General features: G+C 54.3%; 1 protein-coding gene across 2 annotated transcripts in view; it reads right to left on the reverse strand.

Moving 5' to 3' along the window:
• SHISAL1 (shisa like 1) overlaps positions 1–17013 on the reverse strand; it is a 98686-nt gene that overhangs the window by 30001 nt on the left and 51672 nt on the right. For both annotated transcript variants that reach the window (XM_049884621.1, XM_049884622.1), the window contains exon 4: positions 13047–13364. In XM_049884621.1, the coding sequence (XP_049740578.1) occupies positions 13047–13364 (318 nt within the window). The remainder of the gene's footprint in view (positions 1–13046; positions 13365–17013) is intronic.

The raw sequence follows: 17013 nt of genomic DNA on the forward strand, positions 1-17013 counted from the left end.
CTATGGGAGTGCTCTACTCTGTCCTGTAGGGTTGCTATGAGTCAGAATCGACTCAATAGCAGTGTTTTTTTTTTTTTGGTGTGCAATATAACTTATTTAATTGTAAGTTTATTTAACATTTAATAATGGCTGTGTTTAACAACTGGCTTCCAAAATTCCCCAAAACAAGACTATCGGCTTTTGTGGGCCAGTGGGAGTCGGCTCCAGTATGTCTTGGCTTTGTTTATGGACTCGTTTTAATGTGTACTAGGGAAAATATAACTCTTAAATCAAGGATCTTATTGCTTAGAGCCAAGTCTGAGCTGTTTTTAAAAGAGTGACTTGATTTAAAGTCAATTAAAAATGTATGAAGTAAATAGTCCGAGGGAGGTATGCTGACAGGGAGAACGCCAAGGAACTCAAGTTTGGGAAACAAAAGTCACTTTGTGGAAATGGCTTCAATTACCATCTGTCTCGGGGGCACAGTAAACAGGCAACTCACAGGAGAGGAAATATGATTCATTAACACATGTAAGAAAAGGTGTTTAGCCTCCATGTCAGTCAAAGAAATGCCAAATGTATATAACGGGGTGCCCCTCCGCTGGAGGGATGCTAAGAAGCCAGGGCTCCCAAAGGCTGTTGTTGACAGGGCTGCTCCTGGGTTCAGCCCTTTGAGGAAAGAGGCTGCCATTGGTGTAAAGAGCCATAAAAGTATCACTCCCCATATTTAGTCATTTTCCTGCCTGGAATCTCTCCAGAGGAAATAACTCAAAAAAGAGACAAGATGCAAATGCACTCAGGTGTTTGTGGCAGTCTCCTATTTTCTGGAGCATGTTATCCCCCCTATAATGTCATTGCAAAACAAACAAGGCTTTCTAAAGTCCTCACCGTAGGGGAATAGTTAAATTACTGCTGTACGTAGGATTTGAACTAGTGGGTAGGTGTTAAAGTATTTAGAAATATTTCTAAAATATTTAGAAATATTTAGAAAGTTGAAATATTTAGAAAGTAAAGCCACAGGATAATAGCTAATTTAATGCTAAGGGAATAAAATTAGGATGCAAAATTACATACTTGTTGTTATTAGGAAAAGTGAAAGCAAAGGCAAGAGAAAGCAGAAAAACGGGATTTTGTGGGGCCTGCCTTTTCCTCTCTAGGTTTTAATCTTGAAAGGGTAATAAGAATAAAAAAAAAATAAATAAATAATAACCACAACAATAACAATGAGCACTTACTGAAGTACCTTCTAATCCATTCAATAACTCTGAGAGGTAAGTGTACTTGAAGCCATTTTGATGGTGGGGAAACTGAGGCTCAGAGAAGTTACATAGTTTGCCCAGGGTTCCAGCCTGTCTTGGTTGCCAGGGGCTGCTGCCGAGTGCCCACATGCTGCAGGGGAGGCTGCACTGGGCTGGGCACCAGGGGGTTGGCAGGGGCAGGGGGAGAACAAACATACCCACGGCCTTCCTGAGTAACTGCGCCAGGCCCTCTCGTGTGACCATGTACCTCTCACCACCACCAGGCCCTCTCGTGTGCTATGTACCTCTCACCACCACCAGGCCCTCTTTCGTGACCATGTACCTCACCACCACCAGGCCCTCTCGTGTAACCATGTACCTCACCACCACCAGGCCCTCTCGTGTGACCATGTACCTCACCACCAGCGGGCCCTCTCGTGTGACCTTATACCTCTCACTACCACCATTTTTGAGGAGTGCTGGTCGCACAATGGTTAAGCATTTGGCTGCTAACCTAAAGGTCAAGGTTCAAACCCAGTCAGAAGTGCCTCGGGCAAAAGAACTGGTGATCTCCTTCCGTAAGGATCACAGCCTAGAGAACCCGATGGGGCCGTTCTGCTCTGTTATATGGGGTTGCTATGAGTCAGAATCGACTTGATGGCACCTAACAACAACATCACCATTGTCAGGTGAGGCACCAAGATCAGACAGGTCTAGCAACTCCTAGGAGAACATACAGAAGGTGAGGCTTCTGCTCCTGGACCTTTTTTTCACCTTGGCCTCCCCTCACCCCCATGGCAGGCCCTGGTTGAGGAGAGGTGGTAATGAACTCCTGGGTTTTCACCAACACTGTGTGAAGGATGAACACAAGAACTGATGAAGAAGGGGATCTGAGCAAAGACCGGCTGGGGCAGGAGGACACCAGCTGGGAAGGACAGGCCCCGAGTTTCCTGATCCAGCGGATCCCCGACGATTTGCAGCCCCAGTCCCCTCAGGACGTAAGCTGTCTTCTGAATCCCAGTCACAGAAGCCTCCTTGGTGCTTGGGCTTATGCCAAGGAAGAAGATATTTGGTCTTCCCTCTTTCTGGTCTCCTAATTTTCTGGAATTTCCCGCCCTTGGCTGGCGTCCTCCCTGCAGAAACCACACACCGAGGACTCTGGCTGCAGAGCCGGGGAGAAAGCGATGCCTGAGCTTGACTGGAGGAAGGTTCTGGGTCTGAGGGAGGCTCCAGGGTCAAAGGAAGGTTGCAGGGTCAGAAGGAGGTCTCAGGGTCGGTGGGAGGTTGCAAGGTCAGAGGGAGGTCTCAGGGTCAGAGGGTGGTTCCTGGGTTGTCAGAGGGAGGTCCCCAGGTCAGAGGGAGGTTTGGGGCTGCGTGAACCCTGGTGACCCTACAGGGGAGGAGAAAGAGGGATAGCTAGCTAGGGAGGCGATGAATAAATTCTGCCAAGAGCTGAAGGGTGGTGTTCGAGGCAGGGCAGTGAGAGGTGGTGGGCCCTGGAAGTCAGCTCAGGTGCCTGGATTCCCCCTTAGGCTACCAGAAGTCAGCAAACCTCACAGACAATTCAGGGTCAGCTTCAGAAAGAAGCACATCAGGGACAGGTCAGCGGCTGGGCGAGGCTCAGAACCTGACTGATTCGATTCCAAATGATGACATCATCAAGTGACCCTTTGGCGCCTGGGTTTGTGTGCAGATACCAGCCCCTCCCTTGCTGGCCAGCCCCTCCCCTGCCAGGGGGAAAAAAAAAGGAGACCAGTAATTCACAATGTCCCTGTGGGCTCTCTCTGTCCACCAGGCCCCCGTGTACACGGACCACCTTTGTGGAGAGACCGTCCTGCTCAGTCCTCAGTACTCAAGGCGGGGTCCCAGACCAGCAGCTCCTGCCAGCATCTCCCAGGAGCTTGCTATAAGTGCAGAATCCCAGGCCCCCCAGCCCCTGTGTGCCAGAATCTGCAAGTCTGCCCTGGGAGCTGAATGCCACGGAGCTGGGAATGACAACCAACCCCTCCGCAGGCCAAGTCAGGGGATGTGGGGCCTGAGCAACCACGCCCTTCCCCTCCTCCAGGCCTCAGAGCCGGTCCAGGCTCACAGCCCACCACTTGACCCCCCTTCCTGCTGCTCTTTGATTAGAAGCTGTTTGTCCGGAGGAGGAACTCGGCCCACAGACACAGCACCCAGCCCAGTGCCCCGTGGGTTCTCCACCATGGAAGCACAGGGCCCCGGCTCCCCAGGAAGAGAGCTGCGTGCAAAGGCTGGAATGGGGGTGAGGCAGGACTGGGGCCCAGGGTGTGAGGCAAGGATGAGGAGGGAAAGCGCTGTGAAGCAGGCAGGGCTGGGGGCGGCTGGCTCAGGGTCAGACGTGGGCCTGGGAGACCTTGGATCCGTGGGACCCTGGCTCAAGCCCTTGGACTCACTGTATGGTCTTGGGCAAGCCACGTATCATCACTGGGTCTAATCTGCTCACCTGTAAAAAGGGAGGATAAACCCAGCGGAGCTGAATTCCCAGGGTGGGAGTTAGAGAATCCATGAAAATAATTGATGGGTCTAAAAAGAAAGTTGCTAAGAATTTTCATTTTACTTGGGTTCACAATAAACACCCATGGAACAAGCAGGCAAGAAATCAACACATTGCATTGGGCAAATCTGCTGCAAAGGACCTCTTGAAAGTGTTGAAAAGCAAAGATGCCACCTGGAAGACTAAGGTGCACCTGACCCAAGGCATGGTATTTTCAATCACCTCGTGTGCATTCGAAAGATGGACAACGAGTAAGGAAAACCGAAGAACTGATGCCTTTGAATTATGGTGTTGCCAAAGAATATTGAATATACCATAGACCGCCAGAAGAAGGGACAAATCTGTTTTGGAAGTATAGCCAAAACGCTCCTTAGAAGCAAGGATGACGAGACTATGTCTCACATACTTAGGACATGTTATTAAGAGGGACCAGTCCCTGGAGAAGGACATCATGCTTGGTAAGGTAGAGGGTCAGTGAAAAAGAGGAAGACCCTCAGTGAGATGGACTGACACAGTGGCTGCAACAGTGGGCTCAAGCATAGCAACGACTGTGAGATGGCGCAGGGCCAGGCAGTGTTTCATTCTGTTGTCCACAGGGTCGCTATGAGTCGAAACCAACTCGACAACACCTAACAACAAAAAGTCATCACTAACCACTCTTCCCAGTGCTTTTCTGGCTCTCTGTGCATTTTAGAGGGAGGTTTTAAAGAGGGCGGTGTGGGGTGAGGAGGGCTTGGGGGCAAGCCTCCCTGAGGGTGTCCCTGGGAACAACGCTGTGGGGCGGACCACAGGGAGGGAGGCCGAGGCAACGGGCTGGTGTCCTTGTCCTCACAGTTGCCCTGTGAAGGCAGGCCTGTGGTTGTCCTGTTTTACAGGCGAGGAAACCAAGGCTCTGACGGCAGACTCAGGATCAGGCGGGTGGTAAGTAGTGGAGCTGGGATTCAAAGCCACAGGACCCGCAATAGCAACGACAAGAACAGCAATCACAGCTGTGATGACAGCAGCAGCAGCAAGGATGACAACCACCACCCTCGGAGACAACCTCAGCAGCGGCGGGGCAACACCACAGGTGCAGGAGCACCCACGCTGAGCCGAGCCCCACTACGTGACCCCCAGTGGCCCTCAAGCCCGGAGTCCCACAGCCAGGACAGCCATGTGGCTCCAAGCTGGCCAGAGAGCACCTGCCCCACGCCTGCTGAGTCCTCCTGTGGGCCACGCACGGACCTTGGCAAACCACAGCACAGTCAACAGACGAGAGGTGCCATTTGTCCCTGGGTGGTGCCAGCAGTGAACTCAGATGCGCTTGGCTACTCACCAAAAGGTTGGCGGTTTGAGTCCACCCAGAGGCACCTCGGAAGGAAGGCTTGGCAACCTCCTTCTGAAAAATCAGCCATTGAAACCCCTATGGAGCACAGTTCTACTCCAACACACATGGGGTCTCCATGAGTCGAGTTGACGTGATGGCAACTGGCAGTGGTCATTTATCAGAAGGTGGAAAGTACTGGACACAGAAAAACAGGCTGCGAGGATGGGGGCGGCAGGGAAAGCAGGATCGCCCTGGGCCTGGCTGGCGGCCATGCTTGAGTGAACGACTGAGTGAGTGAGTGAAGGAAGGCCCGGCAAGCGCTCAACTGCCTCATGGCCTGTGTCCTGCCCACTGTGAGTTGAGTGTGCCCAGGGTGCACGGTGGGTCAAGGGGGCTGGGAAGTTCCCCACCTTGGGGGAAAGGAGAGTGTCGGGTGTGCAGGGGAGAAGCTGTCCCTAAAGATGGGTAGTGTGTCACTTTGGCACCCACTGGGGCACACGGGTGAGTATCTCGCCCTCGGCCCTGTCCCTACCAGGGAAGGGGGCACCAGCAGAGACAGAGCCCAATCATTCCAGCAAGAAGCTTTGCAGCTTGAATTCATTAGATATTAAAGAAGGGGAAAAAGCCCAGCTTCCCTGTGAAATTAAATGAAGGCAGCTGCGTGGGCCTCAGCCTATCCCTCTTGCATCCCCCAGTGGGTTCCTACCTCAGTTGCCATGAGACCCCACGGCTGGGCCCTCAGTGAGCCACCTGCATGGTGATGTGATTTGGCGCCTGACTCCCGGCCGGCGGGAAATTGCATTTCCCGTGATGCAGATTGATGGAGTGTGTCCCTGGGGACCACGGAGGCGGGGGACTGCGCAGGAGGTGCCGTGCCACCGGGGCCTCCAATATTGCTTCTTAAGTGGCAGCTCGGGTGCTCAGGCACCCACCGGCCTGGGTATTTCTGACAGGGAGGGGGTACTCCGTCTTCCTCTTGGGCGGGGTCTCTTTCCTGCAGGGGTCTTCGAGCCCCCCAGCAGAGATGTCACTGGCTCAGGGTCACACAGCCCTGGATGGAGTCCTGCCTCAGTCTCCCCTTTGCTGAGTAACCTGGACAAGTCAGTGAGCTCAGAGCCCCCCACTTCCACATCTGCAAAAAGGGGCTCAGAACCCCTACCCTTCAAGACAGATGAGAAATTAAACAAGGTGGCACAGGTCTGACCTGGGTGAGGTGCTGGGTGACTGTCCTTCCTCCTTCGCTGTCATCCCTGGAAGGGCAAAAGCCCCATCACGTCTCCTTACCCATCTGTGACGTGGGCATAAAACCACCAACACTCAGCAAGGGCATCCAATGCCCTGGCGCCAGGCCAAGCCCTTCCTGAAGGGCTTGACGGGAAGAGAAGCCCTTTAGGGGTATTAAAAATCCTCCCTGGTCTCACACATTCGCTTCTACATCCCCTTAAGTGGATGAGTAACACTTTAAAGCACTTTAATACCTATTTGATTGCCAAATGGTGTTTCTTTGTCTGGGGCACCACAGAGACCCTGGGACATGGATGTAGTCAGGTTACGGTCAGAAGCTGCAGCAGCGGCAGTCCAGGGATTGTCCCGTTTAACTCTCTGGATGATGACAGCCCTGGTACACACAGGGGGAAAGTGAGGCCCGGGGCGGGGAAATGACTCGGCTTAGGTCACGCAGCGGTTGAGCGACAGGTGGGCCTTGAACCTGAGCCACCTGACTCCAGAGCCCAGACCACCACAAGTGCTGCCTCCCTCCCCATAATGCTGATAGTGGTGATAACCCTAACAACATTCCATTAATAAGACTGACAACAGTCGCTTATTGATCCCACGGATGCAAAGACCAGACGATTGTGCCTGGTACACAGTTGGGGCGCAGTAACGGCTACTTCCTTGTCTTTCCTTTCCCCCATTCTCATTCATCTCTGTTTTGCCCTACATGATCCTGAGTAAACCAATGGTAACTACTGGGGTGGGGGCAGCGCCCATGGCCTCCTTTGGGTTTCGGAGGGTCTGGGAGCCTCTGCTGTGAGCCCAGCTGGGCTGAGAGGCTGGACCAGCTGTAGCCCCAGCTCACTGCCTTGGCCTCCTCCCCACTCCTTCATCTGCCACCTCTTGTAGGTTCTCCCAGTGTGGGTTGACTGGGCCAGGGCCCTGCAGCAGCCCTCCACGGTGCCTATAACCCCCCACTGTAGCCGGGCCCTGGGGTCAGGGTGTCTGAGTGCCTGGAGCAGCCCTGACCTCTGGAGGCACAGAGGCCCCTCCTTCCCAGCTCCCCTCTGTCTCCAGCTTGCTGTTGTCCCCTTGCCCTACCCTGCCTCAGGCACCCCTGGAGTTCCCTGACCCACTGCCTATCTCTCACAAAGCCTCCCCAAGGCTGGCTCCTGCTTCCAGAGTCCCCTTCCCGCAATGAGCTCTCAAAATGGCCTTGTGGGGACCCCAAGAGGCGGTAGGAACCTAATGGTGGGGAGCCCCGGCACCAAGCTAATGAGCACATACTCACAACCTTCCTCTTAGTTTCCAAGAGCAGAACTCATGTTTGCTGGGCAGCTCCTGCTCCCCGTGTGAGGGGAAACGGGGTGCCCAGTGCAGAGAATCCTGAAGGAGTTGGGGAGAACTGGGCTCATCCACATAATAAAGATCTGGGATGGGGAGAGGGAGAAAGACAGAAAGGTGGGGCTCAGAAAACAGTTGTACAGTTGAGTAAAGTGAGAGAACAAGAGATCTGAGAGCAGCTGCCACCTGCAGGGGTCTCCCAAGGGGCACAGTGGGCAGAGAGGCCTTTTAGGTTGTCTGAGGGGCATTAAAAATCCTTCCTGGTCTCACACACTCACCGTGACATTCCCTTAAGTGGCTGAGTAAGGTTCTGAAGAGCCTTAGTGACTATCTGATTGCCAAATGGTATTTTTTTTTTGACTGGGGCACCACACTGGGACTGGGATGTGTGGAGCCTGGGGATGTAGTCGGGTTACAGTCAGAAGCCCAGGCAGCTGCAGTCCAGCAGGAAGGAAGGTCTCAGTGCAGGGTGGGACCCTTGTGAACTGGGTGGTCTCATCTGGGTGGAGATAGGCCTGATGAATGGAGGGGAGTGGGCAATGAGTCAAGACAGGGGGAGATCAACCAAGGACACAAGAAGCAATGAACCAAGGGGTCAATGTGGCAAGCGGTCCCAAGAGGAAGGTGAGACCACATCAGGTTGCAGGAAAAGCAGGGTGTCTGGGCAGGGAGGAATGGGGGAGGCCCCTCCTGCTGGAGAGAGCCTGAGCAAAGGCAGAGTGTCGAGAGAGCCGAGCGGGGACAAGCAGCTGGAAAGGTGGCCAGAGCTGAAGAGCAGGGGCGCCTGGCCTGACTGGGGTTCTGGGAGTCATTGGAGGTGAATGAGCAGAGGAGTAACTCATTGGATCTATGCTCAAGGAGGGTGCAGCTCAGCGAAGCCCGAGGAAGAGCTTACAATTGCTGGCATGTGGGTGTGTGGAGGATCCAGGGTGACAATTTGGAAATCAAACAGCATCAGACTCACAGCTCTTATCCTGGAGAGGCACTGATTACAGTCCGCCCCCTGATCCAGCCGCTTCTCCAGCCACACCTCCTGTGACACTCGATGCTACAGAACCACCAAACTGCTCCCACCACGTGCTTCCAGCCAGTGCCACCACTAGGGTTGGTGTCACCCCCGCCATGAACCTCCATGTACCAGACCATACAGAGTCCTTAGTGATTTATTATTAGTTTGAATCATAGAATAATATGTAATATAGTTGTAAATTGCTTAAATGTATTATTTCTTAGATTATATGAATGCTAACAACAAAATTGTTTTGTAAAATCTCCATTGAATTACAACATTATCGGTAACTAAGCGGGAGGCTTTTCTGATTTTTCTCCTTCAATTACTACTTCATTCTCATAAAAGTTATTGATACAGGTTCATAAATACTAATTACAACAAGATTGTAGCTAAGACACCATAAAATTTGACAAATCAGTGACTAGAGAAATACCGGCAGCAACAAAAACAACAGCGCCTGCTTACAGCTCGTGCAGACAACACCACGTGATTCGAAGCATCACTGTGACTGGGTAACAATGACAGCTCTGACCAGAGCGCATCAGAAGGTTCAAAAAGGAAATTAGCACAGTTTTAGCCTTGTAGGTATATCGATACATGTCAGCTGGGCTTACGAAAAATCTTTCTGTTGTTATAACTAACTACAGGGATTTTTTAAATAAAAAATAATAAATTTCTGCTGAAACGCTACACATAAATTTTGTAGACAGTCATTTGGGTGTCAACCCCTCTGACTGTCACCTGGTGGGGTCCACATCCCCACGCTTCCCTAGTGATGACACTGGTCCCTGCCTCCAAGCTGGCCTTTGCTGGGGCCGCGCTCTCTGCCCAGGATGCCTCTTCACCCCACCTCCCACTCTGGTCCGCGAGGCAGGCTCTTATTTAACCTGGGACCCAGCTTGTGCTTCCCTGCCTGTGCCCCGACTCCTCCCTTTGTGCCCCTCCTGGCCACATCATATCATTACATGGTCGTCTGCATGTGTCTTCCACTCACCTCACTTGTCTCTGTGTCCCCAGCACCAAGCACAGAGCCAGGGTGGGGTGGGACTGCTTGGGAGACTTGTCAAATTGAGCAATGTAAGGGAGGGGAGGATGAGACAGACACAGGGGACCGTGATATCATTTCTGCTGACTTGCATATAAGGCAGGGCGTCGGGAGGACATGGGGGCTCAGGAGACACTCATGTCCCAATCCCCCCCCCATCACGTGCTGGTTGAGTGACCTTGGGAACGCTACCTCACCTCTCGGTGCTCTGGTTGCTCACGTGTAAAGAGGGATAATAACAGCAACTAGCTCATGGGGTTCCGGTGAGAATTACATGAGTCTAAAAAAAAAAAAAAAAAATTTTTTTTTTTTTAAGTACAGTGCCTGGAATTCAGTAAGTGGTCAATAGATGTTTCCACTGAGGCACAGAGAGGTAAAAGGATCTTCCTTCCTGCTGGACTGCAGCTGCCTGGGCTTCTGGTCGTAACCCAGTGAGATTCCTGGGCCCCATGTGGCCCAGTCTCGGTAACCCGACTAGATCCCTGGGCCTCATGTGGTCCAGCCTCACTGTGGTGCCCCCGTCAGAGAAACACCATTCGGCAAGCTGGAGTTCAGACTCAGACACAGCCTGGGCAGTGTCTACTTTGCTGCGTTCTCCTCTCATGGGGGAAGACAGTGCCAATACACAGCAGATAATGTCTGAATTCAGCCCAAGTTGAGCCTCTGCACCAGACGTCTCCACCACCGAGCCTCTCTCTTGGTGCCAAACACTCACCCTGCTTGTGACAATGGGGACATCCTATGTCACACAGATCCTGAGGCTCTCCCAAGGAGAACCCTAGAATGGCAGAGGAGGGTCCCCCCTGCTCTCTGAGCCCGGCCCCCATCCCTCCCCTTGGCTCCTCGGTTGGGAAAATCGAAGCCCAAGAAGGAAGTCCCACTCTCAATGTCACGTGTCTTGTCAGAGGGCAGAACAGAGCAGGAGACGACAAGAGTGGCAGGCATAGGCTTCTGATGGTGGTTTTTGAATGAACACTTGGCCAGTTACGGGCACACCTTCCTGAGTCAGCACACAGGAGAATCAGACAGGAGGCGAAAAGCAGCATTTCCCCATTTAGACGGCAGAACTCACGGCTGCAAGCAGCCTCTCCTTCAGACACTCACAGCCCAGACTTCGCACGCAATTTCAGCAGGCCAGGCAAGCACACCCCTCTCCACAGCCCATGTCCCGCCTGACACACAGTAGGCGCAGTGTGGGCCTGTCCCGCCTGACACACAGTAGGCGCGGTGTGGGCCTGCTTATGAAAAGCGATGTGGACAAGGGGGAGGTGGCCGGGACAGGTACAGGGTGAACAGCAAGGAAGAGACTGGAGAGCTCTTCAAACCAGACACAATGGCTTGGAGGGACGGCAATATGGGCCCACTGCCCCACCCCCAGGGTGCTATCATGGGCCAGCCTGAGGACTGACAACTGAGAAAAGACTGGCTTGGTGCACAGGGAGGTACAAGACACCCCAAATGCTTGAGAGAGACAAAGAGACAGAGACAAGAGAGAATGAGAGAGACAGAGGTGAGAGAGGGGCGAGACGAAAAGACAGAGACACAGAGACAGAGACGGAGGGGGAAAGGGAGAGACAGAGAGAAAGCAAGAGACAGAGACAGAGAGATTGAGAGAGACAGAAAGAGACAGGATAAAGAGAGAGAGAGAGAACCATTACTTATACTGCTGATTCTTAGCTATCGAAAAAACACAGCCACTCATAACGACTTTTCCAGTGGCTCTCAAACTACAGTGCCCACTGACACCATCCTCAAAGACCCTGGGTCAGTGGGGTCTGCCTGAGCCACAGGGATCTTCATTTAGATGAACAGCCCAGATGTCCCTGCTGCGAGGGACCCGCATGTCAGGAAACCCTGCCATCGGTTCCGGCCAGTGGATGTTTCCCTGTCTGCGGCTTTCTGCGCATTGGTGCCTCCCTGCCTGGTCTGTGGGAACCTCTAAGGGAGCCCAGGCCTCCCTTCCACCATCACCTCTACAGTATGGGAGCTGGCATAGGCCTGCTCCATGAGCCACTCAGCCAGCATTTGTCACGGCTGAGTCTTCTGCATGACAGATGGGGCAATCACCCAGTCAATAAGCGCACGCTGATTTAAGTGTATCTTATTAATTATTTACATCATTCATTATTGAGAAGGTCACTGTTTAAACGATGGTTAGCTTGGCTGCATCTCTGGCGAAGAAGATGCAAAGGTTAGCTGAGCACCTACTGTGTGCCAGGCATTTAATCAGGCCCTTAGGGCAACCAGTGGGGAGGCATTCTCACCCTTGACGCCTTGGTAGGAAAGGACAGTTAAGGGGGTGAAGTAACTCACCCAAAGTCACAGGCTGGCAAGCTGGCAAGGCAGGGACTTGAGCCAGGGGGCTGCCTACAAAGCTCAGACTCAGACCCAGTGGGATCCCTGCTGTCAACTCCGCGTCCCGCAGGCAGTGGGCCCTGGGGGAGAGCTGGAGCCTGGGCTCAGTATCCTCATGTCCTGGGAAGGAGTGTCTGCAGCCCCGCATGCCCATGGCTGCAGCTCAGCCCCACAGCGCATCTCCACCTCACCCCTTCCTCTGGACCTGGGCATCTATACTCAGCCTGGTCCCTGACAGCCCTCTGTCCCTCGGGTGGGTGGCGGGTACCTGTCCTTGGTGCTGGCCAGCCTCACAGAGCTTCCTGCTCCAGCCCCTCCTCTCTCCTTGCAATGCTGGAGGTTGTGCTGCCCAGGGCCTCCTGGGTCAGTTTACACCCCACCCACCAGCCTGGGACTGAGTAGAAATGGGAATGGCAATAGATAAAGCCAGGTCTGGGGTGCCCCTTGGACAGGGTACCAGGGCTCTCCTGGGGCAGCCACCCCCCCAAGGCCATCCCCCCAGCGTCTTTCCCTTCTCCTGAGCCATCACTGAGCATCCTGCCTGGGTCACCCCAAATCTTCCCTATGTGACTCAATGTACATTAAAAAAAAAAAAAAAAAAAGGTAAGGACCCCATAATATGCTTATTTTTTAGTCTAATGCTAGAAAAAATCTTCTCTCCCACCTCCGACGCACTGATTTATTCGCTTTGATCAGACCATTTGGAAAGCCATCTAATTTCCCTCGGGAGCCAGAAAACTCACAACTCCATTTAATGTTTAAAGACAGTAATTCTCACTGCAGACCCTAAGTGCAATGAACTTGCAAACTTCACTTCTAAGCTCTGACTCCACCTCTCATTCTGACTTCCTGTCCATGCACACGTTTTTTCCGTGGGCAGCTTTCAAATCCTTCTTGGCGAACCGTGAGAGAAACAAATACTCAGGTAATCGGTCAGCCAGCCAGACAGACAGACAGCAGCAGGAAAGGGCCAGCATTTTCCCAGCTTACCAAGACGAGTGGCCCAAAGCGGCCTGGGCCCCAGTGTAACCACTCACCAGGCGGACGAGCTCTGGAAGGTCATCTGTGGCGGGCTGTGGCCGTCTCCCCGCAGCGTGTGCACCGCCTGGGGGGCCTGCGGCAGGGGACCCGGGGGAGGCTGGGGCTGCGTGCCCGGCTGGCCTGGCTGAGGGGCCCTGGCGGGGTTCCCCCACCGCCGGGGGTCCTGTTTCATCCAGCGTCCGTGGATACCCCACCGCGCCAGATAAACCTTGCAGATGTCGTAGTTCATGGCCGAGTAATACAACAGATCCAGGACCAGCAGCATCAGCACGAAAAAGCCATAGATCCACACTCCCAACAGGGCGGTGTAATTGCTGGAGAGACACGGAGAGAGAGACTGAGCGTGATGACCGACCTGGCAGGCTGAGTGCATCAAGGCAGTTGATTAGAGCACATGGCACGGGGGGCTGTTTTGGGGGCCCTCCTGGCTCCGTCTTGGCTGCCTTGCCCTCACTCCCACCCTCCACCTCCTCCGCCTGCCTGACCTGCCTTGTTCCAGATCCCTGGAAGCCACCTGCCCTGGCGCTGGGCTGGCCTGAGCTTCTCCCACAGGACCCCAAGACCTGGGGCTGGGCTGGCCTGAGCTTCTCCCACAGGACCCTAAGACCTGGGGCTGGGATTGTAGCAGGCTCCAGGCTGTTCGGTGCTCAGCAGAAATTCTCAGCTGGGTGCTGGGGTGCCTGTGATGTTGGAACAAGCTGCTCAGCTGTATCTTGAACAAAACCTGCACCATTTTTTCTTCCCCTTCCCTAGCTTTTCTGTATCTCCAAGTATGATTTTGCTGTTTAGTTCCTCTAAAAGTTAAAAGTTAACCAATATTTCCCCTAGAACTGTGGAAAAGCAAGTGATATTGATCTGAGCCTGTCAGACAAGACAATGCACCCGTCTTGGGGCCAGGAACCAGGATGGTGCCAGTCACCCCCTGGGCTGATGGGATAATGACAGGAAAAAGTCAACGGGTTTGAGACATGACCACCGAAGCCACAGAGAAGGAGAACTGACATTCCACAAGTTCCTAAAACCCATGTCCCCTTCCCTATAAAAACCCCAGCTGATCTCTAGTTCGAGGAGACAGGTTTAGAAGGAGAGAGTTCCCCTCTGTCTCCTGTATATGATAAAGCTCTTGCTACCCACCTCACCCTGACTCAAGAATTGGCTGTTTGCGGCAGGTAGCTCTAACTCGGCAGGTAGCTCTAACTCAGCAGGTAGCTCTAACTCGGCAGGTAGCTCTAACTCGGCAGGTAGCTCTAACTCGGCAGGTAGCTCTAACTCGGCAGGTAGCTCTAACTCGCAAAGTTGTGGTAAAAACTCAGCCCCCACTTTCACCCCAACTTTGCCTCCACACATCGGGGCTGCTCCTGGGCCTGCCAGCTGTCTCCCATGGGTGCACCCTGCTCACCCATCCTGTAGTTCCTGCCACCTGGGAGACACTGGCTCCATCCCCACCCCCCAGCTCTAGTCCATCCCTATCTCACTAGGCCTGGGGTAATGCCCCCTCCAACAGGAGGCCTGCTGTCTTAGGCTGAACTTACCCGAGTGCCAGAGCTGTAAGCCCCTTGCCCCTCAGCATCCATGCTGGGCCACCCCCCACTCCCATGTGCCTCATGGAACTTTGCTGGTCCCCCGCCTCCAGCCAGCTCCCTTCCAGACCTCTCCATTTCTCTCTCAAAGCCTGTACCCCTCCCAGCCCCACCCTAGCAGTTGCGGGTACCCTCTGTCCCATCAGCCACCTCGCTTCCTTATTCTCCCCTCCCCTCTACCCCACCTCCAGGGGTCCCCTTCACCCAGCACGGCCAGACTGTGCACAGCCAGACTGTACACAGCCATGCTCAGGGCCCTACCTCGTGTTTCTTCTTCATTCACCCCTGATTCGCGTCTCCAGTGTCTCCACTGAAGGCCATTCTCAAGGCAGAAGTGACAAGTGACTGAGCCGTTGGAGTTTTTAAGCTGCAAACGTAGCTCCTTGGTCAGCCCCACTAGCTCCCACATTAGGCCTATGCAGAGGCTGTGCCCTCTCCCCACCCCCTTCCTTTGCTAACTTCCACTTGGCCTCTGTAGGAGACTGCCTCCTCCAGGAAGCCTTCCAGGCACCCTGCCCTTGCAACACAGCTCAGTGAGGCCGTTGCTCTGGCCCTCAGCCCTGAGTGCCCTTTAGCACCTGTCACCTAGGGTGGGCAGTCTGGGGGTGTGCCTCTCCCCCACAGGGCTGGAGTCCCATGCAGAAGCCCATGGTGGCCGTTTCTTGGCCTTGCCAGTGCAGCTGGGCTGCTGCTCTCTCCACAGTGCTTGCTAGGGTCTGTGCCATTTAAAGGCTCCAATCTATTAATCACTGAACGTCGTCCCCATCTGCTCTCTGTGGTGGGCATCTGCTCGGGTGCGTGTGCGCTGGCAGGTGGTGAGGAGGCCCACTCCAGGCATTAAGAAATAGAGCCTGTGTCTAAGCCTGCACACACTGCCCCGCCCCTCAGGTGGACCACCCTGCTCTTGCCTAGACAGCTCCCTCCATCTTCCTGGGTCCATACAGCAGGTCCCTCCTCTGAAGCTGGCAGTGAGCCATGGCCAGGAGTCAGGAGACCTGGTCCTGGTCCCTCTTCTCCCTCCTCCCCTCCGCTCTGCGGCCTGGGAGGATCCCTGCCCCTCTCTGGGCTGGGTGAGATGACCATGAGGCCCCTCCTAGCCCTGTGTTTCCAGGCTCTGGGTCCTCCGGGCTTAGTTCCCCCAGTCCCAGCCTTGGCCTCCGCAGGCACTGGGCCCAACTCCCCTACCTGCCCCCCCCCCCCAGCTAACAGCCAGGCTGAGCCAGGGCTGAGTTGGGTGTCCAGGCCTGAGAACAAGCCCACATGCTCTGATCGCAAGTCCTCTCCCTCAGAACGCCCTCCCTCCCTTCACCTGGCAAAGCTCTTCTTGGCCTGCAGACTCGCACCTGGGGCCCTTCAAGGTGGAGGCCTCTGCGCATCCCCAGCACTTGGCAAGGAACTGGCAGAGGGCAGGTGCTCAGGCTTAGTCCTGCCTGGGGAGTGAGCACCTAGGAATTCCACACCCCCTTGCTCCTCCTGTGTCCCTACCTCCCACTGGCGAGAAACACCACCTCCAGGAAGCCTGCATGCTCATGGGCTTGTTCATACTAAGGTGTGAATGGCTGACAGCCAGGCTCCTTCCCCTCAGCTGCCTTATTGGATGGGGCTGCTGGGTTAGCCTGGAGGCATTTGGAGGTGGATACCTGCCAGGGAACAGAGGTGGCAGGCCTGCCCGCGTGCTGGAGCAGGGGGAGTGCTGGGGCAGATGGCCACCGACTGAGGAAGGCATCTAGCCCCGTCCCTGGCCCTCCTGCCTGCTTCCCCCACTGTGATGCATTGAGTTGTGTCTCCCAAAAATAAGTGTCTTAAATCCTAACCTCTATGCTGTGGTTACAATGCTGTTTGGGAACGGGTGTCTTTGTTACGTTAATAAGACAGGAGGCATGTAGGGGGTATCATGAGTCAACCTTTTTTTAACGTATAGAAGAGATTAAACAACCAAGCAAGCTGAGACAGGGGCAGGGATGCCAAGCCATAAGATTGCCCAGGAGCAGAAGCTCTGAAGACACAAGGACCTTCCTCCATAGCCGCAGAGACAGAAAGCCTTTCCCTAGAGCCAGGAGGCACCCTGAATTTGGACTTCTAGCCTCCTAAGCTGTGAGTAAATAAATTCCTGTTTGCTAAAGCCACCCACGTGTGGTATTTCTGTTACAGCAGCACTAGATGACTAAGAGACCCAGTATCTTCTCTGCACCCTCCCTAGAGCCCCCGCAGCGCCAGGCTTTTCCTCTTGGTTCCCACAGCAGCAGCCACGGGGGCTGGAGGCAGGAGAGCGGGGAGTGGGACGCAGAGGCAGCTGTGTGCAGATGCTGTCCTGCTGAGAGGGCCCCAGAAGCCAGCTGGGGGTGGGGCTAGGCCACGGCTGGCCTGGGGCCTAGGAAAAATA

Source organism: Elephas maximus, chromosome 4 (assembly GCF_024166365.1).
Source record: "Elephas maximus indicus isolate mEleMax1 chromosome 4, mEleMax1 primary haplotype, whole genome shotgun sequence".
Classification (NCBI taxonomy): Eukaryota; Metazoa; Chordata; class Mammalia; order Proboscidea; family Elephantidae; genus Elephas; species Elephas maximus.